This window comes from Haliaeetus leucocephalus, unplaced genomic scaffold (assembly GCF_000737465.1).
Source record: "Haliaeetus leucocephalus isolate CR32 unplaced genomic scaffold, Haliaeetus_leucocephalus-4.0 Scaffold526, whole genome shotgun sequence".
Taxonomy (NCBI): domain Eukaryota; kingdom Metazoa; phylum Chordata; class Aves; order Accipitriformes; family Accipitridae; genus Haliaeetus; species Haliaeetus leucocephalus.
Genome location: NW_010972962.1, coordinates 835,660 through 863,532, shown reverse-complemented (window position 1 = coordinate 863,532; position 27,873 = coordinate 835,660). Strand labels below are relative to the sequence as shown.

At 40.8% G+C, this 27,873-nt stretch overlaps 1 protein-coding gene across 1 annotated transcript; it reads left to right on the top strand.

The window, feature by feature from the left end:
- Positions 1-943: 943 nt before the first annotated feature.
- SMYD2 (SET and MYND domain containing 2) lies at positions 944-27,873 on the top strand. The gene is made up of 11 exons (XM_010576392.1): positions 944-1,003; positions 8,465-8,575; positions 10,209-10,269; positions 12,725-12,849; positions 16,424-16,491; positions 18,383-18,485; positions 20,848-20,958; positions 22,710-22,830; positions 23,660-23,834; positions 25,271-25,379; positions 27,460-27,873. Exons 2-11 carry the CDS (start codon positions 8,480-8,482, stop codon positions 27,538-27,540), a joined length of 1,050 nt encoding a protein of 349 aa, XP_010574694.1. The 5' UTR covers positions 944-1,003; positions 8,465-8,479; the 3' UTR covers positions 27,541-27,873.

Below are 27,873 nucleotides of genomic sequence, written 5' to 3'. Positions count from 1 at the left end.
ACTTTGCAAAAACTGTCAGAGGATGTCAAGACTTGCTACACTTCATGGACTCCAAATGCCAGTGACCTCTGAAGCGTTGCACGCTATCATATTGTACGAGGACACTCAGCCTTGTTTTACTCCAGTGAACTTACCTCAGTTTCAGGCAATTTTGTTGCTGCTTATACTGGGGAGGGTGTGTAGACATTTTAAAGTATTCAATACAGCTGAGAAGTCCCTATTGCTGTCACACCAAAATGTCACATGTGGGGTAACACATGCTCTGTTTTTGATGGGATCTGTTGCAACACATGCACCTTGAAGCAGAAAAGGACCTTCCTTTCCGCAGTTCCCCGTGTTGGGATATAAACAAATATAAAAAACAGGAGAGCGTGAGCCTTAGGTCACCTTAAAATACACAGATATTGGAGCAGAAGTTAGCGGGACAGTAAGAGGCTATGTGGTAACAGCAGTGTATTTAGTAATGCAGCATGTTTTCTTGGTGTTGGGAGGTGGCTACTCGCAGAACAATGGTCAAGCTTTCTGTAACCAGACAGAGAAGCAATGGAACTGGCAGAGCAGAAGCAACGGGCTAATACTGGTGAGCAAGTATACAGAGCAACTGGGAAGTTTGGAAATATCAGTATGTGTCATATATGTAGTGGCAAAAAATGGTGCTGTATGTCAAACAACATAGAATAACGTGTCCAAACGCAGCAATTTATCAGGACAGCAGAGTGCTTTTGCATAATAGCAGTTGTTAGGAAAAACTTGCTTTTGAAACTCTAAACAAATAAAAATAGTGTCTGCTATCAGAAGATGGGGTTCAAGTGGTAGTTGTAGTGTTCTGAAGAAAATACAGTTTTCATTGTGAAATGTAAAATACTGTGCAGTGATACAGGATACATTCATATTTCATTTAGATTTATAGAATAGAATAACTTCTGTTTTCTTTTTAAGGAAAGAAGGATTGTCCAAGTGTGGAAGATGTAAACAGGCCTTTTACTGCAATGTGGAATGTCAGGTATGGTAATGCAGTTTCTGAGGATGAGGGGGGAAGGAGGGCAGGGGTTGCTGAACTCCGTTTTTTTGTTTGTGTGGCATTGATAGTCTCTAATTGTAGCTATGGTTAATAGTAGTCCAGTCAGTTTCAGCATCCCGCAGATGCTGACCATGGAGTTGTGCATTGGACAATTACAGGATTTGGACATGGTCTGCATGAGTCTTTCAAGATCAGTAGCTCCAGGGCTTGGTACCACTGAGGCTTTGATTAGAGCTGCCTGTCAGCCCACTAATTATGTCTGTATTACTTCTTTCTTTAAGCACAAACCAGATAATTTAACATTAGCTTGCTAGACTGGTAAGAGAGCCTGTATCTAATGGAAAAATTAAATCCCTAAATAGCTATCTTAAGGGTTTTTTGTTGGGGTTTTTTTGTAGAATCTTTGCAAATATTTTGGGTCACCACAGCTGACAGTAGTCATAACCATTTGAAACCTACCATGCTTTCTCCCTAACTCACTCATTCTGGCAACTCTTATTCTTTTTGTATACTTTGGTTTTCAAAAGCCCCTGAAAATAGAATATAAGTGTACACTAAAGTAGAGCAGTATAAAGACATCTGAAACATTTGCATGCAGTTTTAATTCCACTTTTACTTCAAACTAGAATAAGCACCTTTCAAAAAAACCCCTTTTTTTGCCAGAACTAGTATCTAGGCTTTGTGGGCTGTCAACTTGGTATGGAAGAATAATCCAGTTTACATGTGAAAAACTCAACTGGATTGCTAGCTAAACGATGTAAGCTATGTAAGGTCTGTTGTGCTGGGCACAGAGTATGGAAGAGTGCTCATGAAGGATTTGAGTCACCAAAGGTTTGGCCTACGACTATGTGTTAGCTATAAATAATCCAGACCTTCTCCTACATAGTAGTGCACTGTTGAATGCATGGGTTGCATGCAAAGTATTCTCCATTGTCATTATCTGGATGGAGATGTTGCTGTTTGTGCTGTTCGGTTCCCAAGCACTTTGGAGATGACTACTGCTTTTATTTCAAGGATGTATCTTATTCTCCTATTGTGCAAGTTGCAAAGCAAGCCTTAGTTTTCCTTCTGTTGCCTCCCCTGATTCCTGCTTTCCCACAGTGTCTTAGTGAATTGTGGATTAATCAAATGGCCTTTTGGTTTTGAAGCACCAGGAGGACTCAAAATGCTTAAAAGAAATAAGTTATTTACAAACTTTGCAATAGTTCACAGAATATTGAAAGACTGACAGCCAGCAGTTGCTGGGAAGAAAGAGAGCGCTTACTGTATGAGCATCCTTAAGGCTCTTGAGAGAAATCTGGGTGAGTTTTAAAGACAGTGTGGAGAAACCCCATGATTCATTCATGAGAAATGCTTATTTGTAAGAAACGTTTCCATATGACATTATTTCTTAGGAAACTTTTAACTAGATGAGGGAAGGAAATACTTCAACAAAGCAATTTATTGGCTGTTTAGTGCTTTTTATCTGAGATTGTGAGTTTTTTTCTTACCATACAAAATTCACAATGGTTTATGAAGCAGGTAAGCAAGATTTACTGAAGTAGGAGAGCTTAGTGATTTGTGCCAGGAAAAAATAGCAGTAGGTATCATGGTGGAAGTAGTAGAAATTTCTGCTGATCCACAGTCCTTTGCTTTTACCTCCAAGTCCCTTTTTCAGTCCATCCATCAGTGTCCTGTCTTCTAGCCTTGAAAAAGTTTATACTTTTATATTTAAGAACGAGGAGGGTTTTTTTCTCTCTTTCCCCTGGGTAAAGTTTTGTAGATGTATTGCTTTCTTAATTTGATTTTTTTCCTTAAATTTTTTTTTTTTTGTGGTGGTGGTGGTGGTGGTCAGAATACTCTTTCTCTAGTGGGCCATATTCCAAGAATAAAATACCAAACTACTCTGAGTGTCTTTAAGACTGTGGAGATGATGCTTAGCAAATACCTGTCTGTCTGATAAGTTAATGAATTAAAATCTTTTCCACCTGTTGGTGTGTAGGATGATGCTTTAGATATAAAGGCATTTTTTAGATGTTGTGATGTCTAGACAATAGTATAAGCACTGGTACTAGCACACGCTTTTACTGGTGATACGCGTATGGTTTTTGACTCCCTAGTTGATACAACATGACCTTCCATGTTTTGGGCCCTTCTGAGTCAGTCTGATGAAATTTATGAATGTTGCTGAGATTGAATTCTTTGACATTCTTTCAAAGTTACCTTCAAGCATAATATTCTCTAGAAACTAGTCTCCACTGACTGTACGTGCTGCACAGACAATCTGCACTGCATCTTCATCCCTGTCTTGTTCAAAGGCACTTTTCAGCAGCTCAGCAATTCTTTGTCAAAGCCAAAAAGGACATCTGTGCCTTGATACTGAACTTGTAACACTGGGATGTACAGTAAATCTGTCCCTTTTGCCTCCATGGATGTGAGGCTTCTTCATGCAATGCTGATAAAAGGGCAGGGCTGTACTTGACAATTGTGATGGCATTGTTCATTTGATTTTTATTTTTTTAAGTTAATTTTCTTTGTAAATCCATGTTTTCTTTGCTCAGTTCAGCTAAAAATGACATGTACCCAACAAGGACATGGTATGATTTCATATGTTGGTTAATACCTTGTTACTTAATATAATTCAGTTTGACAGCTGTTTATCACATGAAGTATACTGTGAAAACCAAATTTTCTGAGCTTGCTCTTTTCTTACTTAAAGACCTGCTATACCACAGTTCACAGGAATTCTTTCTAGGGATAGAGAGAGATGGATCAGAAGGAGACAAGAGAAAGGTGCTAATGTGTGTAGCAGGAAACACATTTTTTTGATGTCTTTTTTAGAATATGGATTTTAAAACTGCAGACATCTTCTTCTCTCTAGTGCCTTTCTGTTGAGATTTTTTTTTCTCTTTCAGAATAACGTTGTTACTGAACATAAAGTTAGTGACACTGCATGTATTTCCTGCTCTGTTGAGCCATATAGTATCCTTGTTTTGAGGTTCTTAAAATACTTTCCAAGCATTAATGAATGAAGCCTGGCAGCAGCCTTTGTGACATTTCTGTTTTTGCAAAGGGGTTATAGGTACACAAAGCTACATTGACTTGCTGAAGATCCCCCAAGTGGTAAAAGAATGCATCTCCTGCCATGTGGCCAGTGTTTGATACATTGACCAAGTCCTGCTTTGCAGTATAATTCCTTTGCCCTGGTTGCTGGAAGGGTAATGTCACATTGTAGTGAGGGGCTGAACCCAGGGGAAGACAAGTCTTGCAGTGATATAGTGGTTGATTTGCTTAGGGCTCTCTATACACACACATATGCATGCATGCTGGCCCTGGCATAGTTCCCTTAGTGCTAATTTGTCTTTTGCCTGTTTTGGTCTATTATTTTGCTTTTACAATAGATAACCTTAAGTTTGACCTATATTAAGCTGGATGTTTGCACAGGCGTAGATTCAGTCTCAGATGCGGGGCATGTGAGAGTGGAAGTTGTCTTCACTGCCTGTCCTTGCTGCCTTGAATGTTTTGTGAGTTGGTAGGATCTAGCCTGGGTTTGCTGCGTCTTTCTTTTCCCATCCCCTAAGCTAGTTCTCCTTTTAAAAGGGTTTGTGATTTCCAGCTGATTCATACTGTTCTGCTCTCCACTGTTGCCTCCTCGAAGCACAGGCCTGTTATTGCATAGTGGCTTTCAGACCCCATCTGCAGCTGTTCGGGTCTTGACTTCTTAAATTATAATAATTTTAGTCAAACAGCAGGAGACCTGCGCTCATTTTTTCTTCTCAGAAATTAGCTGCTGAAACACTCCAAAGAGAAATGTTTTAAGAGGGTTATGTGGTTGCAATTGTGGAACTGGTGAACTTGAACCAGCTACTGGAGCTCCTCTTTCTGTTACTACACAAAGCTATTATTTATCCCAGACAGAGTGGAGATCAGCTAGCCAAAGTGCAGAAAGATGTTTTTGTCCTGACTTTCCATATTTGAAATACATTTTGAACAAAATATTTACGTGTTTTTCTTAACATGTCATGTTAAAGAGTGCAGTAGTTGGTATTTCTGGAGTAAGGGAAACCTGTATTTTTAACCAGCTAGTAAGCCTCAAGATGTAGTTGTAGACCTGGAATTAGCATCAAGCAGATGTGTTTTAAATGGGACCTTGTAGAAATTGCCACTCCTTTTTGGTGAGCTGTAGAAAAAATATGAAATTCTTGCTGTAATGATGCCGCACAAGAGGAATCTGACACTGCATGATCCTGCTTAAGATTGCCTTGGGGAGGTGTCTGTCCCCCTATCCAAAAACTTTCTCCATGTAGTTTTCTTTGACAAATGTCTCCTGTGAGCCTTTCGACCATTAACCCACGGAAGTCAAATACCATTTGTGGCCCAGCATTTGGTAAACGATGGTAGGGAAAGATGACTGTGAAGACATGTGAAACTCTTACCTTCACTGCTTGGTGAGGGACTGTATCAGAGAACTTTACCGGATAACATCAGACATTGGAAGTTGCCTCACTGAAATTCAATTAAAGAGTTGGATGCCATTTGAGCATACTTGGGCCTTAAGCTTTTGAAGGAGTGGGCTTTATCCCTACACTGGCTTGCCCAGCATTTCTGTCTGGTCTTTGTGTGTGTTTGTTTTTGATCAAGTGAAAAACAGAAATTTTACATCCTATTGAAAAAGTCCTTGTGAGGAAGGAGCTGCGAGGACATTTGTTTGAACTTGAGTCTTATTTTTTTTGAGTGTCAAGTTCTGTTGTTTGGTTTGGTTTTGTTTTGTTTTTCTGAGCTATATGACAGTGTTCTGGGAAGTGATCCAGTAGTCTTGGATGGTGGAATCATTTTGAAGAACTTGGTGGAGAAGATTGTTTCCATGCTTTGATGTGAAAAGCATAAGCTTTAAAGAACTTCCCTTCCAAAAATGTTGTCACTCACTCCTAAATGAAGGGAAAAATACTGCGGATGTAATGAAAATAGGAAGAAAATATCATTAATGTAGCATTAGGGATTCAACTAGAACAATGCTACCTGTTATAATTCAAGCTACCTAGAGAAAAACGTGGAAAAGAATGCAAAATACAGTCCTGCTGTGATTGCAGGGAAAGCTACTGTCACAGTGTTTCCATCCCAGGCATTACTCAGTCATCAGTACTTTCTTTTCTTGTGGTGTTTCAGGCTTTTATCTCATTTCACACAATTCAGCCATATCTTGTCCCTTTAACCTCCCTACTAGTTCATATAACTCAGTATGATTCTGCCTGGGGAAAGATTTTAATTAACAATGTGTAAAGAATAAAGGGAACAAACGGATTTTTAAAAACAATGCTTTGAGACAGGCACGTGATTTTGCATTTTGCTTTTTTCTTTTATTGGGTAGTCTCTCCTGTTTATTTAACTGGTGCGTATGGATGCAGGTCCTACAAAACTTCAGGTTCTGTGCCTTCGCATCTTGCACACCCATCAATCACGCTGAAGTTGGTGGGTGTGCAAGAAGGGGTGAGAGATGAGGTCTCCCTCTGTCTCTCTTCTTAGCCTTTAGCCTGTGGATTCCTAAGCGAAGGCTATCAGGGAATTTTCCAGAAAAAGGTCTTGGGGCATACATAGGAAACAGGCCTCTCTGGGGATGCATTTTGTAGTGTGACAGCTGTAGGAGAGTTGAGAGTGTAATTTCACATGACATGATTAGAGTGTAATATACTATTTTGGTTCTCCTGGTCTGTGTTGCCACATCCTCTTAGAACATTTACACTGGAGCTTATTTCAAGCAGCCTGTATATAGGTTTTTTTGGAAGTACCATACTGAGATATCAAGGACAATGAAGTTGACATTGTGAGTGGTTGAATACCCTTGCAGTGTTGCACTGCTTCAAATCATACATGAGGCTGGGGTGGGTGTTCACCTTTCTTTTCCTAATAAAAGAAATTCCTAAAGCTGTGCATGTGCAGGGCAATTAAAATGGCCATTTTCAATGGAAGAATTTTTGGTGTACTAACTGAAATTAGTGATGTCAGCTTTTGTTTTGATCTGCAAAGCCTGTAAATAAGTGGACCACCCAAGGCAGGAGACACTGAGGGTCCTGATTCAGGTGGCTGTTTAAGGTGCCTTGGGTTGTCCTATCTGGCCTCCAGCTGTAGGTCCTACAAAGAATGCATCTCCCAGTAGACCTGTATCATATCTATTGGTCCTACGTGGATGTTTTAGATAGCCTAGGGTGTCTCAAATGGCTCTTGCCATCAGTGGTTAGGCAGCTGAGGGAAACCATGTTTATTCTGTTCCTGCCACTCAGTCACTCTGATGGGCTATATATTTTTTTGTTTTAATAATTTTTAGATTTTTTTTTTTTTTTGAGTAGGCTAACACAAGGTCTGTGATACTGGGTGAATCACACTAGGGGGAATTAAGAACTTTCTGAAGGCTGCAAAAAGTTTTTCGAGTTTTCACTTTCAATCAATTTATAAATTAGTGGGATTTGTTGTGATTTCTTTCCTCTGCTACCATTTTCCACCAGTTTAAATCTGGTCTGAAAACAAAACTTGATGCTCCCTATATAGGCAGAACACTATAGGTCTGTTCTAACACAGTGCTATAAATATGTGTCTGGGATGAGATATAGAAATAAATAACTGCATATTGCTTGAATATAGAAATAAGAATATTTCCATGTTTGAATAAATAAATACAATGAAATTTGATGCAGTCTGAGGACAGCCCGTGCCAGGTTCTGTGTGCCAGTGCAGAGTGTTAATCTGCGAATCTGTGCTCATCTTTGAAAGATTCTGTTGCTTTGGAGGAAATCTGTAGACTGCCAAAAGCCAGTGGCTTGTGCCATCGCTCCAAGTGTTATTGCATGTTGAGCTAGGAATATGCTATACATTCTTAACTAAAATGTGTTTGTCTTTATTAGTGTGTTTTCATTACCTAGCTGTACTCTTACTCTACAAGGCTCAAGGAAAAAATCTGATTATTCTATTCAGTGGGTCTGGTTTTGACCTTACATATACCGATTCTTACAGTGATTGTGAATCCATTGACTTCAGACACATTACTCCTGATTACACCAGGGTTGTCTCATAATGAAGGGCCAAGATATTAAATGGAAATGAACCCAATAAAGCCATCAAGCTCAGACCTACTCTGTCCTCACGTGCTTGATCTGAACAATAAGAACTGGTGATTTATAAATCATGTTGTCTGTTTGCTTCTTCGTCATTTAATTCTTTTTTTCCATTGAATAAATGAAGATGTTCTGACCTTAACTAATCCCTTGTGAATTTGTTTGAAAAAAGCAGGATAGCTGTACCCCTTAAATGTGACTCAAGCTTTTGTTCAGATTTAGTGAGTGTCATCTTACTTTTTTAAAGGAAACACGTTTCACTTGACCTCTAGGATCTGGCAGGACTTGCTGCATCCTCTTTTTCATCACTTTATCTTCATGGCTTTTTTTTTTTTTAAATATTTTTCTACATTTTCAGAAGGAAGACTGGCCAATGCACAAGCTAGAGTGTTCTGCCATGTGTGCTTTTGGGCAGAACTGGAATCCCTCGGAGACTGTGAGACTAACGGCGAGGATCCTTGCCAAACAGGTGAGCAGGAGGCTAGACTTGGGAGGTATGTTGCTACTCTGGGTGCCAGGGAAGGCAGGAAAACGAAAATTGACCGACAGTAACTGTCCCTGCAAAGCACATACATACTAGCTTCCTGTGTACAGATGGGTGTAATACAGAGCATGAGCAGCTGAATGAACTGACCATCAGACCACTGCAGCAGCATCAGGGCCACTATAGTCCAGCTGGAGACTTTTGGGAGAAGATGGCAAAAGGCTAGTGAGGTTTTAAGCTGTATAGCTGTAACTTATGGCCAAGGTACTGTTGAACAGAGTCCGGGAAAGTTTAACTGATAGTTTCAAAATGTGTGTGGTGTTTCAGGCACCATTCTCTTAGATTGAAGCTCTTGGTTACCTGTGTGAGCTCGTACCAAGGCCACATTGGTGAAGAGAAAGAAGAACAAGACTTGGTGTATGTGGTTAAATTCTGAGGAATGCTTCTAGTGTTTTCTGTCGGCAGGCACTGACGTCTTTAAGAAGCAGTTGCCTGTTGTACTATTTTTCAGCTATAACTGTGTAGCATTGTGTAGTATATAACTCCTAGGACATTTGTGAGTCAAGAACACTTCTGAGTTATTCAGGTATAGATGTTTACAATTACTGGACTTAACTGGTGAAAAACAGATTGAGAGAGAAATCTCAGGCTCTTGGTCTGCGGAGAAAAAGAATGTTATTAGTAAGGAAATAAGATCACAATGTCGACCTCCATTTTGGTGTTCCCTAACTATGTGGATACTGAGGAGAACACAAGTGCTTACAGGGAGGGGACGGAATTCATGAATTTCAAGGTTATTATGCTGTGTATCTTTGTAGAGCTCTAAACTCTCTCCACAAAAACAAATCCTCTTTGAAGCATATTTGTGTGATTGAGGTCTGCTTATGTGACAAGGGCAACCTGGATACTGTATGTAGTGAGGATTTTGGTAGCCTGCTGGGAAGGTAGCTGCATACTAGCTGTGTGTGTAGATGTGTGTGTGTGAGTGTATGTGTGTGTGACTTAATTAAAGTGTGGTTTAGTGGTCTACAAACAAAATCAAATGTTTAATGACAAAAAGTCATTGGAATAAATTTGTGCTTTTATCGCTTACAGGGAGGGGGGAGAACCCTACATGTCATATAAAAGCTAAATATGCAAACCATAGTCCCTGAACCTCAGCTGCTGGGCCACCTGCAAAGCCATATTTAATGGCCAAGATTACAAAGAAGTGGCCTTAGGCCAACAATGGAGCATTGCTTTTGAACTCTGTCAACAGTCAGTTTATTCACTTTCCTCAAAGCGAAGCCTGTCTCCTGCCTGCTTGCTATTGTTAGCAGCTTTCTGGGTGTCTAGAACAAAGCAAATAACATGTTTAAAATACTGTTCAGTTTATGTATATAAATTTGATAGGAGTTAATCTTTGGCCGCCTAATTTGGTGTGGAGAGAATATTTCTATGGCTTTACTAATGGCAATTGATTTAACTCATTGCTGTTTGTCAACTTCCTTAAATTGCATACAACGTGTATTTGGGTTTGTTTTACAGGTAGGAGTTCCCAGCTTATGAATGATTAGACAAAACTGCCAACTTAAAACATTAAAGTATTTTCTTGTTGATTTTTTCCCCTTGTTGCTAGAGAACTCACCCTGAAAGAACACAGTCGGAGAAGCTGCTTGCTGTAAAAGAGTTTGAATCACGTAAGTAAAAAAGGCTTGCAGGTAAACAGAGGCAGTTATCTATATTCATGATTTGCTTCCCCCGGCCCCCCCTTCATCAAAACCTTTCAGAGCATCCCACTCCTTTTGGAGGAAGGGAGTAAACAAAGAGAATTGTTCCTTGTTTTTTGTGAGTGCAATGCTCTTTATTTCTTTCTTTTTTTTCTTGGTCACTTCTGGGGGCTGTGAAACAAGGGTAAAAACCTAGACAGAATTAATTATGTAGCATACATCCATCTCATGGCTTTTCTGATACTCTAGTGTCTTTTGAGAATTGTAATGTTGTAAAATGAAAATAGCTGGTATTTGTTACCAGGAGGCATAAAATCAGAGACAGCACAGTTGCTTGATGGTGACAGTGACTAAGGGGCTAATTGCAGAACCCTCTGGACTGTGCTTCAGTATCTGTCACTGCCAGTCAAGTCTGACATGTTATATATGATTGTGTTGAAATTCCATGTCCTAAATGCTCCAAAATGATCCAAGGAAGGAGATGAGGCAATGGCTTGCTTTTAACTGGAAGGCTACTGTTTATGTCCGGTGAGGCAGAGTTAGAAATTGAGCAACTAGGGGACTAGTAACCATCCTGGCATAGTTTTCACTCATCTGTTGTTTCTCTTTCTTGGTGCTGGGGGTAATGTACAAGGAGACAATAGGTTTGTATATTCACATTTCTCACTCTGATGGCTTCCGAAACCCCTTATAAAATGCTGAATAAATGCAGTCATTGCTAGGACTTGAGGTAGCAGAGTAACCAAGTACAGCAAGATTACAGTCTTATTTGCTTCCTGAACAAAAGCTCATGTCACAGCTGTTGGGACAGCTGGGGGAATAAGGGGGAAAAATGCCAATATTTGCCTTTGGCTAAGGCAAGGATAATTTTTACAGGTAGATTAGTAGGATTGAGGCTGAGGAGGATGGGTAAGTGCTGAAGTAATTTGTGTATATTCTTCAGCATTGCAGCTTGTCTTCAATAATTTATTAAATTGGGAGCTAAGAGGCTGAAATGTTGGTTTTGTTTTTTTTTTCTGTTGCAATGTCCCCCTTGTCCTCTAGGAGCCCTTGTTTTGTTTCTGGTTTTGTTAGTAAGAACCCCTGTTCCTTCTGCCTTGTTGACTCTCCTCATCTCTTAGCACACCTTTGCCATGTTCAGCAGTTGCTTTGCAACACCCTGCACAGGAGAGGAAAAGGCACCTGGCTGTCAGTTGGAAGCTCAAAATTTCTTATTTGTCCTAATTCTCATCAAATTGTCCCATTTCATTTTCCTCAGTATTTTTTTGTGACTCTCCTGTCATTCACATCTGCTCTTACAAATAATTTCCCTCTTCTTCCACTGTTGTGTAGCCTTTTCTTTTCCTGCAAGTCTTTCTCTCCGCTACTATTTTGAGTTGGAGAGAGGAAACTGATGAGTTGCTGGCTCTCTTAGAGCAGGAGCAGGCTGGTGACCCTGCCACTGTAAGAGAGAGGATGAGCTAAAAACTCTCCAACACTCTGTTCTTGATGAGAGAGGAGGGACCAGGAGTATATCATCAATCATCAATTGCTCTGTGTGGACCAGGCAGGAAAAGGTTCAGTGGCCACAGTTTTGGCTAGAACCTGTCATAGTCCTGAGGGTAAATCTGAACAAACTCATAAGGGAATACATGCAGCATGTGTGCCAGGACTTTTCCACTAATGTTCCTGCTGTCTCCTATTATCCTCAGGTATCTGCAGGTTAAACACACCTCTGTTGATTGTCACCGCCCAGGTAGATCGGCACTCCTGGGCACCTTCTTGCTGCAAAGGGAACCCCTGGTGGCTAGCCTCAGCATTGTTGTCAAGCTTTGTTAGGTCCCTATCACACGTTGCCAGAAATAGTTAGGCTCTCTGTGCTGGGAAAGACCATGTCTTTTAAAAGCAGGGATAAGCAGCATTCCTTAGCAGGAGTCTGGGCTGGCTTGTACTGATAAAGATTAGGTCTGTATGAGGAAGTTTCACTATGTAAAGCATGTTTTAAGAAGTGTGATGCTGAGTGTGACTTCATACCGCAGTAAATGGGACCAGGTAGCTCATAAGGTCGTGTTAGACAGCTGAGGATAGCTACCCACAGTTGATAGGCTTCTAGAGGGTCAGGGCTGACTGGTCTGTTTGCTAGCGTTAACAAATGCACTTTAAACACTCACCCTTCTCCCAGGAAAAGGAAATTTGTGTCCAGTTACCTGCTAATGTAAAGACGTTAGAAAATGCTTTTTAATCCTGCATGTTCTTGTAGCGCACGTATGGCTTTGGCAGAAGCAGCATTATGTTTATGGAAGAACAGACACTTCTTGCAGTACTTCCAAGTAGCTGTTCCTTGAGGGGTTTCTGTTTAACTCTGGGCCTGTTCTAACCTAAGTCTAGCTGCAGTTCACAGGGTAGTGTTCCTGTTACTGAAATGGAATGTATTCTTTGTCCACAGACCTTGACAAACTAGACAATGAAAAGAGAGAGCTGATTCAGAACGACATTGCTGCTCTTCATCACTTTTACTCAAAGCACTTGGAGTACCCTGACAATGCTGCCCTTGTAGTTCTCTTTGCACAAGTAAGTTGGCTAGAACGCAGCCTGCTTAGGTGGATGGTGCTGTAGGATTTTAGCCTTTGTGAAAGGGGAAAAATGTTAATGGCAATGGAAATAGTAGCTCTTTGCTTATCTTAGGGACAGCTGAGGGTGCTTGATGAAGAAGATTCACTTCCTTCAGCAGAAGTGGCTGGACATGCCCCATTTCAGTAGCGAGGGGAGAGACTCTTGTCTGCACACTTTCTATGAGGTGTTTCTCAAGCACTGAAGAAAAGGGGAAACAGCCTGTATTAGATCCTGTCAGAATTAGGCTTCTTGTGGACCAAGCATAGTGCAGCTGTTGTTGGACTTACACAGAAGGCTGCTGGTCTGAGACCCTGCAGAGGCAAAATCCTTCATTCAGGCTTCAAACTTGTGGAAATCCTTGCTGGTCAGGTCATCATTGTGTTTGACCTTCACAGGGAGTAAACTTCAGAGAAGTAGAAAGACCAGTCTGAAACTTTTATCTGGTGTGGCTTTTAAATGCAGTCAGGTAGTTTGGTGATCTGAAGAGATGAAGGAAAGGCGGGATGTCTTGTCAGATAACTTCTGAAATGTGTCCCCTCTTTTTTCTCACCTGCTTTTCAAATGCATCTAAACTGAATGTATTGTAGTAGATGGAATAACACACTAGTGGAATACTGAAAGATCCATTTTCTTCTTTTTCCTCCTGTACTTCAAAATAAGCTAGTTTTAAACTTAAACATCTGAATAAAAAGTTGACTTTTTTTGAGAGGGAGGCAAATGTTGACTGCTGTGATGAAAGCTGAGATGGCAATACCCTGGTTAGTAGAGCTGGGCATCTACCAACAAGGAGGCACAGTTGCTATTTCCTTAATTCAGAGATACTGTTATTCTGTAGCAGAATGATTCTTTTGCGTGTTTAACGTCTGCTTGTCATCCATTGTGTTGTTTCTAATTATACATTTCCCTTCAGTGAAAAGTTTTTTCTGTTTTGAAGACTTTACAATTTATATTTGTCAGAGGGATACTTTGAAGACATCAGTATATCCAGTTTCTTCTGCCATTTCTGAATGTTTTTGTTAGAATGTAGCCAGAATCCCCAAAGATTACATTATTTTGGCTATAATGACTTTTACTTCATGTCCTGTCCTGGACCAGCTCCATTGATCATGGTACTTTAATTGACTTCTGTGAACTGCTCAGTCCCAGATCTGATACTCCATCTGATCTTCTCTGTAGCTGTCTGATGTCACCCTTAGGTGTCACCTTAAGCTCATCCAGATCATCAGGCAACTATCTGCCACTGTGGACATCGCAATTTTTTGAACTAAAATCTCCAAAGGTCATCTGGATGCTCCTCAGAAGTGTTTTACTGGACACAGCCTTTTGAGGTTTTAGCCCCAGCATAAATCTTTCTAGAAGAAGGGGAGGCATGTCTTTACTTGATACATACAAACATGTTTCCTAATAATTAGTTAACTTGCCCTAAAACCATTAGTATGGATATGCTGCTGCTCCTTTGTTTTGCTTCAAAACTTTCTCTGGCCTCATGCTGTCTACTTTGCTCCTCCATTTGGCATTCTTACTCCCTGTGGCTCAGGGCAGTCGTTTGGGACTTGGATACCTCTGATTCCTTGCTCACTGCTTTTTGTGGGCTTTGTCTGACGTTGTTTCTCATTCAGCACGGCTAAGGTGTAGTTGGTCCTTTTGAGTGGAGCAAAGATTTTTGTTCAAACCATCCCTGCCTTTCACCGCTCTCTTCCCCAGCTGTTGGTATCATTCTACTCTCTTTTGTCCCTGTGGAACATAGCTCTTGAGACTGGTGCTCTTCCTCTTCAGTCTCACCTTGTCATATTCTTCAAACAGTTTCTCTCTTGTCTTAAGTTCCAGTGTCTCATCCTTTCCTTGAAGACCTTGCATAATTTTGTGCCTCCCTTTGCATGTTCTCTTTTCCACCATTGGGAACAACCTCAAGCTCTAGTTTTTTTGCTGTTTTCTCTTTACGCCCTCCACATTGCCTTTTTTAGTCATGAATTCATCTGGTGAAACCAGTGGTATCTCATCCCTTCTAATTCTTCCTCTTCTGTCATTTCTGGTATGATGCATTCAAGAAGTGGGTTGTCTCTGGCTTAGTGGAGGGGAGTTGATGATAACTTACTACATATTTCCCTGTGATTCAGAGCCATCGAGCTGTTCTTCATGTCAGCATTTCTAGCCTTATGTTTTTACTTGCTGTTGATATAATCTTTCCCTTCTACTGTTTTTGTATTCAGCAATTACATTTTGGTTTTGGTTCAGGTATGCTCATACATTGGCTAGTGCAGTAGCATGCTCATCTTGAGAGACAGGGAGCCTTTGGATGCTACCTTGCTAAAAATAGCAGGATAAAGATCAAGCAAATATACTGATGAGCGAATCAGAGAAACAGGACGCTTCTCCTTAATCGTGAACTCATCCTCAACAGTTCATACCTGAGGAGTGGCTTTGGGAAGTATTTGTGTATTTCTAAAATCCAGTCCAAGCTGCATTCCAGCTTGGGGGCATATCATTGTTGGTAGCATTTGTCATCAACCCTTACCCTTCCAGAACAAATACTTGCACTGTACTTGATTGACTGTTACTGTGCCCATTGTAGCTTCAGCTGGACTTGGCCACATGGTAGTAGTTGTTTTAGTGCTTTACTGGCACTTCTGTGAACATTTTGATGATTGCAGGGAGGTGTTAGTGAATGTGGAGAAGGTTCTCTTCGTGTTGGCATGTATGTGACTCTTAGTGAAACTGGAATAAAGTATTTGGTTGAGGTGCATTTTGGTCACTTAAACCACACAAACCACAGGAAACACAGCTGAACCTCCTGTAAAATTCCCTTGAGTTTAGTGAGAATAAAAGTGGGTGAAGGTTTTAAAACCTGCTTGAATCTCTATTCTATAAGAAAGATTTGTGAACAAGCTCTCTTGATCCTGTGTCTGTTTAAATTAGGAATACATTTCTTCTCATACTCTGTCCTTTTTCTGTCCCTTCCTATTCTGTGTCTTTATTAGGTTCAAATCTTACTCACTGCCTTTGTTGTTCTTTATATGTGCTTTAGCTTAGCTGACACACAGTCCTTGATGACAGATGTCATGGTGGCAGGTCTCAATAACATACACTCCATCAAAGCTCTGTACTGCCCCAGCCCGGCTTTTGCTGTTCGCTGCTGTTCATCCCCATGTTGCTCCTGTCTCTTTGCCCTATCAGTGTCAGGCTTCGTTTCATGTTTGCAATGGTCTTGCTTTGTCTGACACTTTTTAGCACTCTTTTCAAGCCCCATTTCTCTTGGTTGGCCTTCCAAGGAGCAATCTGCTAGATATTGTGTCCTGAGCAGGTGCAAGTGTTGGACTGTCAGTTCTTTAGTGTCCTGCACATTCCTTTGGATAGGGACTTTGCCCTCACTTCACTGTTTGAGATGTCATGTAGCTCCCTGTGAGTACTGGTGAGGTGGAAAGAAAATTGTAAGCAAATTACTGCAATTGACTTTGAAGTATGAGAATGTGATGTGAGTGTGGAGTACTTAGCTGACCAGAAGCTGATCAAGTCTCTTTCTCTTTTTCCTTAGGTGAACTGTAATGGCTTCACAATTGAAGATGAAGAACTCTCTCATTTGGGATCAGCCATATTTCCTGAGTAGGTTGATTTTAATACTTTTAAGAATAAAATTAACTTATTTAAAAACAAATAAAGGTTCTTGCACATGTGTGGAAGTAGATCTCAAAACCTAGTTTGTCTTGTTTTAAATATCTTTAGCTAATAAAATGTGGCCAATGATTTGCAGCAGTTTTTCTTAAAAATCTGGTAATTTTGGTAAAATTGCACTTGTAATTTATTTTGAAGCTTAGATTGTGAGCTGTGTGCAGGTTGATAGGAAACAATTACTTACTTTGCTAGCAGGTTCTGGACAGGGACATCATGTAATGATCAAAGAGAAATAAAAAGGATTGCAGGTGACTTCCTCTATTCACAACTTTGTGTTCTGGCTGGGTGTAATCCTTCACCTGGTGTTCTCTGAACAACATCCCTTCTACCTTTGTTCCTTGGCAAACAGTAAATCCCTTTCATAACTTCTTTCAGCCTCCTCAGATGTTTTAAAAACTGCAATGCTTTGTGTTGCTGTGATAGTGGAAAAAAATACGTACAAGTTTCCTAGCTTTACAAATATACTGCAGATGTTAAGCGTTAACTGCAGTTTGTGGACAGGGGAGCACAGCTCTTTAAGACTGAGAACATTTCTTCCATTGAAGTCTGTCCTTCCCACTTAATGTTGTAGCAAAGGAGGATATTTTTCTGCCCCTGTTCTTTGCAAACCCTGTACTGAAAGTATTATCACTGTCTGCTTAGGTTGACTTCCCTGTGAGGCATAGATTACTAGTAACTTATCTATGTCAAAGTAATCTGAAACTTAAGATGCCCAATTAAAGCAGGATGTGATTTTGCTAAGTGCTGCATACACAGTGTAGTAGATAGTCCTTACTTCACAGACTCTCCTTCTTCAGGCAGGTCTGTCTGAAGTCCATATCCCTGATATACAGATTGGAAATTAAGGCCTTGAAATGCCCAGGATCAGAGTCATGGTGGAGAGATGAGAGTATTAAACCACTATGTTCTGGAAACATGTCCAACACCATCCTTTCTTTGTGAATGCTCAGCATACAAGAGCCACATCTTTCCTACTTAACAGTTATGCCTGTGAGCTAGAAAGACTGAAGAGACAATTATTATTTTGCTAGATTGGAAGAAAAAGAATTAAAATTACACATTTTATCTCAAATAAACAGCAAATTGCACTTTCTCCAAGCTTGGTAGTAAGGGGGAGTACTTTTCTCTAGCAGTCCCAAGTTTTGTCTAAGTTGTGTGCATGCATAACAAGACAGAGGTCTCTTCCCTCCTGCTTCAAATGTCGAGGCTGTTCACATTTGCACAGAAGCCAGATAAAATTTTAATGCCCATCTTAAGTTGTGATGCAGCAAATGACTTTTGTTTTCCTGTATTTGCTTGTTTCCTTTAGGTTAAATGTGTTTCTATTTCTTTCTCCTCTGAGGAAAATAGTCTGTCTATCATAGGTACCTAAATAGGATGTTAGTTGATAGTTAAGCTATATGAACACCCCTGTCAGCTGTCCTGTAGCACTATAAGAATGGGAAAATAATAACTTGCCTAGTCCTGCAATAACAGGATTTGTTGAGTCACCATCCCTGATGGTATTTAAAAAACGTGTAGATGTGGTGTTTAGTGATGGACTTGGCAGTGCTAGGTTAGCGTTGGACTTGATGATCTTAAAGGTCTTCTCCAACCTAAATGATTCTATGATTAACACAGCCATTCTCCATATCATTAGAATAAACAATAGTACAACACATATTCCCAAGGTTACCTTCATGTTAAGCCTCAGAATAAAAACAGCTTACAAAGAGAGACTGACTCAGTCTTTCAGACTTGTTTTGTGAAGTGGTGCTTAACTTTTTGCCTGTTGCTTTTGGTGGTGGTGGGGAAAGCCTTTTTTACTTTTCTACTTTTACAGTGTTGCATTGATGAACCATAGCTGTTGCCCAAATGTGATTGTAACTTACAAGGGGACCTTGGCTGAAGTCAGAGCTGTTAAAGAGATTGAGCCTGGAGAAGAGGTAAATGCACTGTGTTTGAATGTACTCTGTGCATGCATCCTGAAAGTAGGATCCATTCTGCTTTTCCGGATTCGCTTCAATTAGATGACAATTGAATAATAGGGAGGAGGGATCTCTTATTTCTCAGAGAAGTGCAAGATGTTGCTTTGGAAAAGTTGGGGTGGCTCTGGAGGACTGAAGTGATTCTTGGAAGCAGTATCCTATTTCATGCTAAAACAAGGGAAGGGCACCTGCAGCAGTCACTGTGTATCTGCCAGCCTCTGTCTCAGTTTACCCATCTGTAAAATGAAGCTGAGTTTACTGATGTTTGGCTGGTGCTTTGAAATTCCAAGATCAAAGCAAATTATTACTGCTATAATAGTTCCCAGTATAATAGTAATGTATTGAAATTGAAGCCAGAATAAACAAGGTAAACGGGTACAGATAAGTCCTCTGACTTCTGTTTGGACAGAGCATCCAGAAAACATGGGACTCAGTCATATCACCTCAGTGGCGCTTGCTGGGAAGTCACAGAAGAGCAAGAGTGAGGTTTTTAGGTGAAGTGACGCTGAACAGTGATGGATAAAATTCTGTGAAATTGAGTAAGGCTCTGGGTTTATCTTGAAACTTTCTCAATAAAATAATGAACTTGGCAGGGAGCCTTCAGCAGCAGAGCTGCTTTTTGCTTTAAAAAAATAAGAAAAAAGATGTTAAAGTTGAGGAAGATGTCCAAATATCTGCAGGGGATGAAGGTACGGACATTCTCTCTGGGCATGGAGTTTGCATAGAGTTCTAGTGGCTCATTTGTTAATGTTGATTTAGCAGGGAAGGTTAATGCTGATCAAAATAAGTCCAGATTTGATTTTGATAACTCCTACCACTTTCTGAAGGATGTGATACCAGTTTTGGAGAAGGGGAGAGAGGTTATTTTTGTTGATTATAGCTGTTCACCATTGTGAACAAAGTGAGTTTAGTTGCTGGAGCCAAGGGTGAATGAGTCAGGTAAGCAACTTCTTTTTATGCCATTTACTAACGATGATTTGTCTGTGATGTTAGCGGTCACTGCAAATGCATTGTGGTAATGGACAAGGACTCATCCTGGGTTTGGAATTTTACTGCGGGATCCTGGACGTTTTCAGCATTTTTGGGGAGGGTTTACTGTGAGAGGTAGAGATGTGGAGTATTTACCTTGCTTGGCATCTTCTCTTTTGATTGAGTTGTGTCTTAGAAGCTGCATCGGTTCTCCATGACCTTATGGCTTTTGTGCATTTGCCTTTCTGATGCTTAAGAATTTTATAAAGGTGAGCCCATGGTTTTGCTTGGGCTCTGTGTGGTTTTACGGCCTGTGTCTCCATCTTCAGGTTCAATGTAGCCATTGCATCGCAACATTTTTAAAGGTTTTGCTGTAAATGCGGTTCCTGCATTTTGCATGCTTTGAAAATACGGAAGGGAGGAGAGGAGTGTGAGGGAAAGTGTGAGATCACACAGAGTAAGAAGAACATGTATTGTATGAAGTTATATGTACCTTTTACTTTAAAGAAGAAAGAAACCCTAGTCATAAAGACTGAGCAAAACATTTCAAATAACTATAAATGAGGAAATGGAACTAAAGCTGTTCCTTGGTCTGCAAAATTGTCAGCTGCGCTGTGTATATGACATGTTTCTTAGGGGAGATGTCAGTTTAAAAACACAGCATTAAAGCTAGTTGCAGGGGTTCTTTTCTGAAGACCATTGAAGTAGAGGAAAACTTAAGAATAGTGTATGTGAAGGGCCTTTAAAATGTTCAAAAGCAGGTTTTCTTTGCTTTAACTGAAGTAAATCTGATATTCATTCTCCTAGAACTGGAGCACTGGGCCTCTTTTCTTCTCAGAGATCTAAAGGTCTTGTTCTAAGTTTCTAAAGCTACTAGTGACTGCTGTTGCCCCAATTTTTGTAGGTTTTCAGAAAGAAAAATCTGAGATTCCAGCCTCCAAAAAACCAGGCCACTGTAATTTATCCTAGGCTGGATACCTGAAATCATTATTTTACTTCTGAAAAGTAGGCATCTCTTTGTACTCTGACAGGAGCCTGAGATTTATGCTGTGATAGTTTCCTTATCCACACCTGAATCTTGCTGTCCTGGGTTTAAGCCAGGCTAATATTTGAGGGAAATTCCATAATGAATAGGAAAGGAAACACTCCTCTGTCAGATTGCTTTCACAAATGGCAACTCCTGATGCTGCCGAGAGGCTTGGAATGTGAGGGAACAGGCAGGTGATGTGGCTTCAGGGATCCACAAGCTGCATGAATATGTAGTCGTCGTACTACATATACCAGAACTAGTAGTGATAAATATGTCTAGTTACACTGTTTTTCACTGACTGCTGTGTTTTTAACCATGTAGGTTTTTACCAGCTATATTGACCTGTTGTATCCCACAGAAGACAGAAATGACCGGTTAAGAGACTCATATTTCTTCAATTGTGATTGCAGGGAGTGCATTACAAAAGAAAAGGTAATAAAATTGGTGTGAAATATGCTCCTGACTGTCAAGGCACTTATGTCCTTAAATGTAATTAAACCAGATAGAATATTACATTTTGGAAAGTAAGATAATTTGTTTTTCTGTCTAAGAGACTTTCCAATACTCATTCTTTCCCCTGTAATCATGACACATCAGGAAATTTCCTGGTAGAGGCCTATTTAAAGTTGAGCTACAAAACAAAGATGAAAACTTTGTTAAAAGTAGGTAATTATACTGTGTCTTTGCTACCTGGCCAAAAGAATTTAGGTCAGAACTTTTTTTTGTAACTGCATCTTTTCTACTAACTCCCAGTGAGTGAATCTTGCTTGGGGCATTTCTGGGGTCCTATTCTGGGATCAGAATCCTGCTGCAGTTCCCGGTTGGGACATCTTGGTCAATTCTAGGTGGCGCTGTATGACATTGCTGGATGGTTTGGAGACCCAGCAGAATCTGCAAAATGGGCTTTCCTGCAATGGCATCATATAAGTGTTCTCAAGGACAGGGTGGTCCTGGGTCACAGCCTCTTGCGATGTGCAGGCCAGATTTGTGTTCATGAGACATTGCCTGGTGCCCTTCAAAGGACAAAGGCAGACATCCACACAGTGTTCCTTAAAACAAGGTGTTAGGTATTTTGAAGAAAAGCACTTAAGGATCGGGGGGCGGGAAAGAGGTACCCAAACCCAACAGATACTGAAACAACTGTGCCTGTGCAACCATTTGGACCTCCTTCACTGGAGGTCCTAGGAGAATTGAGCTTTGTGTGGCTCATTCATCATTCCAGCCAAGATCAGTCTGGCTGGCATAATCTGATCCTTAAGTTCCAGATCATTTTCCCTCCCATTTTTACAAAGGTATCCTTTTAAGAGCTGCTTCCCAAACTGACCAGACAACCATCTTGTCCCTCTAAATGGTGTCATCTTTTGTAACTTTTTTTTCCAAATAGTACCCAATATTCTTGATTGAGGCCATTCTGTTGATACCGTAGTTGTGTTTTTCCCCACAGTTACCTTGATAAGTTTGCCACTGAGTTTAATGAAGCCAGGATTTCATGTGTGATTTCCAACAACATGCTAGCTGTCACTCAGCCTCCTTCAGCTCTGGAAAGAGTCCCCTATAGCCCTCTCAGCTGGCAGATGAAATAATAAAGGAAAAAGAAATCTAACAACAATGGGAGGCTTAAACAGCAAAAGATTGTCTCCAGATTGCAGCTGACTTCATGAAGTAGTAAGTTAGATAGAAAGATAAGAGTAAGTGGAGCTGTCCAGCAGAAATAACAAAATATGTGGAAATGTGGTTTTGTCTGTAGATATGAAGGATCCTTTTCTGTATTTAATATCATATTGTTTTCCACTGAGCTATCACTTGGTGTTAGGCCTAAGGTATTTGGGCTTTTCTAGCCTTAAAACTAAATATTTTAATCCCTAATCTCTCGGAAGCAGTGAAATTTCCTATGTAAAACTGCTTTCATCACAAAATTGAAAACCTTTTGGATCTTTCAAAAGAAAGGGACTTCATGGAAGTAGAGAATGGCAGATGAACTGGAAGACGCAGAGGATTCTAGGATTCCCAGCCAAGGCTTTAAAGAAAAATTGCAGGTGCACATTCTACCTTTGTTTTTACATTCTTTGAAGAGCTTAAGTTCCCATCTGTGTCTTTTTATTAGAGTAATTTTGTGTAGCAGGTGCACCTTTATTTGCAGGCCTTGCAACCTGCATTTATAACGTCCATTGTGTTCCCTTCAGGATAAAGAGAAACTGGAAATTCGCAAGCTGAGTGATCCTCCATCAGCAGAGACAGTACGGGACATGATCAAATACGCCAGGAACGTGATTGAGGAATTCAGGCGAGCCAAACACTACAAATATATCCTTTGTCTCACCCTGACTCTACCGGCTTGGTGTGTGACCTAAAAATCTTACCTGCTGGATTGCTTCAGAAGTACCTGCAGGAGAAATACTATGACCATTAGAAGTTAAACTTATCTCTGTGCTCTTTTTGTCTGAAGAGTTGTCCCTGGAGACAAGGGGCAGTTTAACATTGCAGGTGGTGTGGGATTGTGAGATCCTGTGTTTGTTCCTTCCTGTGCGGCTCTCAGTTTCTAAGAGCGAAGCATATGGCTGTCTCCACACAAGCCAGAGACTACAGTGAGCATAGGTGTGTGCTTGAGTTAGTGTACTGTAATATTGCCCCGTTTTGAGAGACTGCATGTGAGGCTGCAGCCATTGCTGATGGTCACAAGCCTACCTGTTGTAACAGTAGTGCGGTGCAGACAAAAATGCAAGATTGATTGGGTCAGAAGCAGACCAGGCTATCTCATGCCTGATTCAGTACCCGTTGCGCGGGGAATTTCACTCCCCCTTCTTCTGACACATTGCTGGTACGGTGGTGATTCAGGAAAGCTGCTTTTTTTTTTCTGTTTTGTTGCTTTTTTAGATCTGAAGATTTAGAGATTTAGTTTTGTAGGATATCGGAGTAGGAGGGGGAATAATCTCATGAGCAGAATACCTCTGAGTATAGAATACCTATCAGAGTAGCTGTGGGGTTGTAGCATAGATGCTTTGACGCCATTTGAGAGAAAGGAGGACTTCTGAGAACCATTCTGAACAAGTTAAAGTCAATTCTTCTTCAACATTACCAGGTAGTTGTCTCAGGAGAGGCCATCTATTTATTCGGTTCCTTGACTTCTTCATACCTCCTAGTGAATTACTGGAGATCTGTGAACTCAGCCTGGACAAGATGGGTGCAGTGTTTGAAGACAGTAATGTTTATATGTTACATATGATGTACCAGGCCATGGGTGTCTGTCTCTATGTGCAGGACTGGGAAGGTGCGCTACGTTATGGGCAAAAAATTATCAGACCATACAGGTAAATATGACACACTTTTTTTTTTCTTTTTTTTTTTTCCTTTTTTTAAGTGCTCTAATTCAGTAATTGGAATAATTACAACAAGTTTGGGCAGAGATCACTTCTCTCAGTACATATTGTATAAACAGGCTACCCATGACATCACTACTCAAAAAGGAATGTTTAAATGCTGGGACAGATTTTGTTACTGTTAAAATGTGGTCTGCAATATATAGCAGAAGGTGACTCTGAAATCCTTGCTTTGACTTCTCAAAATAAGTTTGTTCCATCTTGGGTACTGTGCTAGTTCCGCTTAGCTAGATAAATACTGGTCTTTTTAATAGCCTAATACTTTACTAAAGCAGAGCTTCAAATTGCATCTGCAGTCAATATTTTGTATAAGGTAATGGAGGCAAAGCCTGCTGTTTCTGTCAACCTCCTGCCCTCTCCCAGTCCTTTCTCTCTGCAGTACCACAGTGGTCACGGATGCAGGAGAGCAGGGCCTTGTCCCAGGGTTGGGGCTGAGCAGCAGAGGGAGCTGGAGCCGAGCTCAGCTCCTGCGCTCGGAGCCTGTGGGTGCCCTGATGTCCCTGATCTCCACTGCCCTAGAGCTGGAGGCGTGGGAGAATGGGCAGGCTGAAACCCCGCGTGGGGCAAGGTAGCACACAGCCTCTGCAGGAAGAAATCAATACTCTCCCCGATAAATTTTTCTGTGTTTTTACAGTAGTGATCTTGTTTGTTAGAGCCAGCCAGTTACGTGCTGTATCTGATCCTGCCATGAATCTCCCAAGCAGATTCTCATCTTGAGACATGACTTTCTTGCCAGCTGGGGGGAGCGCAAGTAAAGCCCTCCCTTTGGAGCAGATGCCAACGTAAAGTCACAGATCACTTGGCAGAGAGCAGCGATACAAAGAAGGAGCCAACATTCTCCCCCTGGAGGCTCAGTACTATTTATCTTCCCTGGGACTTGCCCAGCTCCTCTGGCTCCGAGCCTGGCATTCCAGGTCAGCTCTGCTGAACCAGACTCTGCTAGCTCAGTGTGAGCAAGTACAGAATGGCATGTGTGCTGTACGTGCTGCTGAGGGCCCCTCGCTTTCCATTAAAGACCAACTGTTGTGGAATAGGCAGAGTTAGTTCTGCGGGTGTAGGGTGGCTCCAAAAACTCATAACAATGCAGTCTCTTTCTGTAGCTGGCTAGATTAAAACTAGTGGCAGAAAGTCATTGCCATCTGACAGCTGTTCAGAGGCATATGGTAGTTTCAGTTCAATTCCCAATTGACAGGCGTCCCCATCCCAGACACAATTGGCACTGACTCTTGGCAGTCATGGCAGAGGGGATGAGTGGTGAATGGGCAGGGGCAATGAGAGGCAGCTTCTTGCCCCCTTAGAGGGGGACAGGGGCTGGGAAAATGCTATGAAACTGCCAGGTGTGATGAAGCTGAATTTCTCTCTTGCAGTAAACATTATCCCTCCTACTCGCTGAATGTTGCCTCCATGTGGCTGAAATTAGGGAGACTGTATATGGCGCTGGAGAACAGAACGGCTGGAGTTAAAGCCCTGAAGAGGGTATTTATTTCCTGGTTTCTTCATTAATAATACCAGTTCAGACATGGGATCATTGAAACACGACGTGCTTCTCTGTCAGTAAGCCTGGCTTGGTAGGAAATGCACCATGTGTTAATATATTTTGTTACTGGATTTTTGGCTCAGGATTTTTCCAAAGATGCAGTATAGGTTTGTTCTCACATACAAAGGGTCTTACCTTTCCATGGTGGACTTCTGCAGCAGCTGGAATGAGCATTATGCTTAAACATTTGCTGTACATTCTTCACTGAGCTAGAGCTGTACTAGCCTAAATGAAGCAGAACTCTAGCTTCTCCTCACTTGCTAGGTAAGGACAGAAAAAATGCTTGGCTCTTATAAAAGGCACATAGTGTTTCATTGAAGTCTGTGATTTCTATATCCAAGTTAAACTAGGCATGCTTTTGGTGGTTATTTGTTCTGGAACCAGTTGATTTTTAAATAGCTGAAGGGAATTCAATGCATCTGGTAATGCTGAAACTGGCAAATACAGCGTTTGGTTTTACATTTTTCTTCACCCCTTTTTATTAGTCTGTTCCTTTAGTTTTTTTATTCTTCTATTTTTTTATTAGTCTGTACCATGTTTCTTGACTTTCTTTCCCTATTGTTGTTGGACAAAAGTTTATTTTAGTTTCTAAAGCATCAGTGACTACTGTAGCATATAATGACTTGGTGTGGAATGTCGTGGGGTTTTTTTGATTTTTTTTTTTTTCTTCCTTTTTAGATGCTGGCACGTTTTTAGCCAGCAATAATAAAAGAGCCATCCAGCCATGGTGAAAGATACTGCAAGAATATATGCTTTAAAATTTAACTGTTACCTGGTTTAAAATTAGCATAGGTTTTCTTTCGCTGTCGTGTTTGAGCTTTGACTAAAACTGGGATCTGTGCCAGTAGGAACATGGGATGGGGGGTTGGAAACTGTAGGTAGATTTGTTGGCATAGTTAGCTTCCTAACACAAACATTTTCTAATGACTCACTTCCAAAAGCTGCCTACAGGAACTGCCCAAAGTTATCCCAGCCCCTGATGTTTAGGATTTAGTGGAAAAACAAAACCATTGTTCTCTGTCAGTTTGCAAGCAGGTTGTCCAGAAGGCCCTCCTTTCTTCTTTTGGGCAGGAGGGGGAACAGAAGTCATTTCTCACTGCTGCTGAGGTGGAACCAAAGGCTCTTGTTGTACTGACTTAACAAATGTAAGAGCATAATTCCATAAAAGTTTCCCAAGGAGAAAATGGCTAAATGCTCTGATGGCTAGGATGCTGCAATTCCTTGCTGTATCTTAGCACTGTGGTCTTTAAGTATTCTTGGACTTAATCCAAACTTGCTTCTTTCAGTCCTATCTACTGCTGCCTTTTATTACATCTGTTTGAGGCCATTGCTGTCCTTTTCTCAAATGGAAATCTTGCCTCTACACCCACTTTGCAATGCAGTGGGGATAGTGGCAGGAAAGTGCAAGTCAGTGGGTTTGGCTGCCTCAAACATTCACTCTTGGGACCAGAGCAGGCTGCAGGTGAAACGGCAGGGAGTCAGGCACAGCAGCATCTGTCTGAATCTGACAAGATCTCGCTTTTGCTTCAGTGGTTGCCTAAGCAATTGCTTCCTTTGTAAAGCATTGGTAGCCCCTGGAACTGGTGGAGGGTTTACAGAATCAAGCCTGAAATGCCTTAATGTAACTTCTGCGATAGGCCTGCTCATCAGTCTGACAGCTGAAGGATAAATTGGTAAGAACAGAGCTCTGCCTGATACTGGTTAAGAAGTCCTTTGCCAGAATATTACCCACCCCACTTGCAATTTTCTGTCCTGGAGCTGGTTGCATTCAAAGTAGTTTTGTCAGGAATATAATTTTGAAAGGTGCTTTGGGATCCTTTAAGATGAAAGATGTATTCTCTGAATGTAAAACCTTTATTACTTAGTTTTGAATTTCATTTTATTTCCTACTGGGTTTACGACTACAAGGGGACAAAAAGTAGCTAGAGATGTCAGACTGTTTCAAACCTCTAAAGAGAGTATTTATAGCCTGGTGTTACATATGAATCAATTGTGTGAATATTTTTTTTCTTTTCATAGGCAATTGCTATCATGGAAGTAGCACACGGGAAAGATCATCCATACATTTCAGAGATCAAAAAGGAATTAGAGGACCACTGAGCCTTTGAATCTATGCAATCCTTCAAACCTTTATTTAAAAAGCCTTGCTATGGAAACCTTCAGGAGTGCTTTGAAAAGTGGTAGAGTACGAACACAGTTCTGTCCTATAATTGGAATGACAAACACACTTAGGCCTTGCAAAGTGTTCCTAGTTTCCACACATCTATACTTGCCTTTTTCTTTTTTCTCTCTCTCTTTTTTTTAAGGAAGCATCGGTGTTTCTTAAAGGTTATGGCTTTTGACAGCTCATGTGCAAAAATCGTCATTTTTTTCTTTATGGAGTTTCCTGTGTATTTGTGTAAAGTAAATAAAGTGGTCTTGACCCCCTCTTGA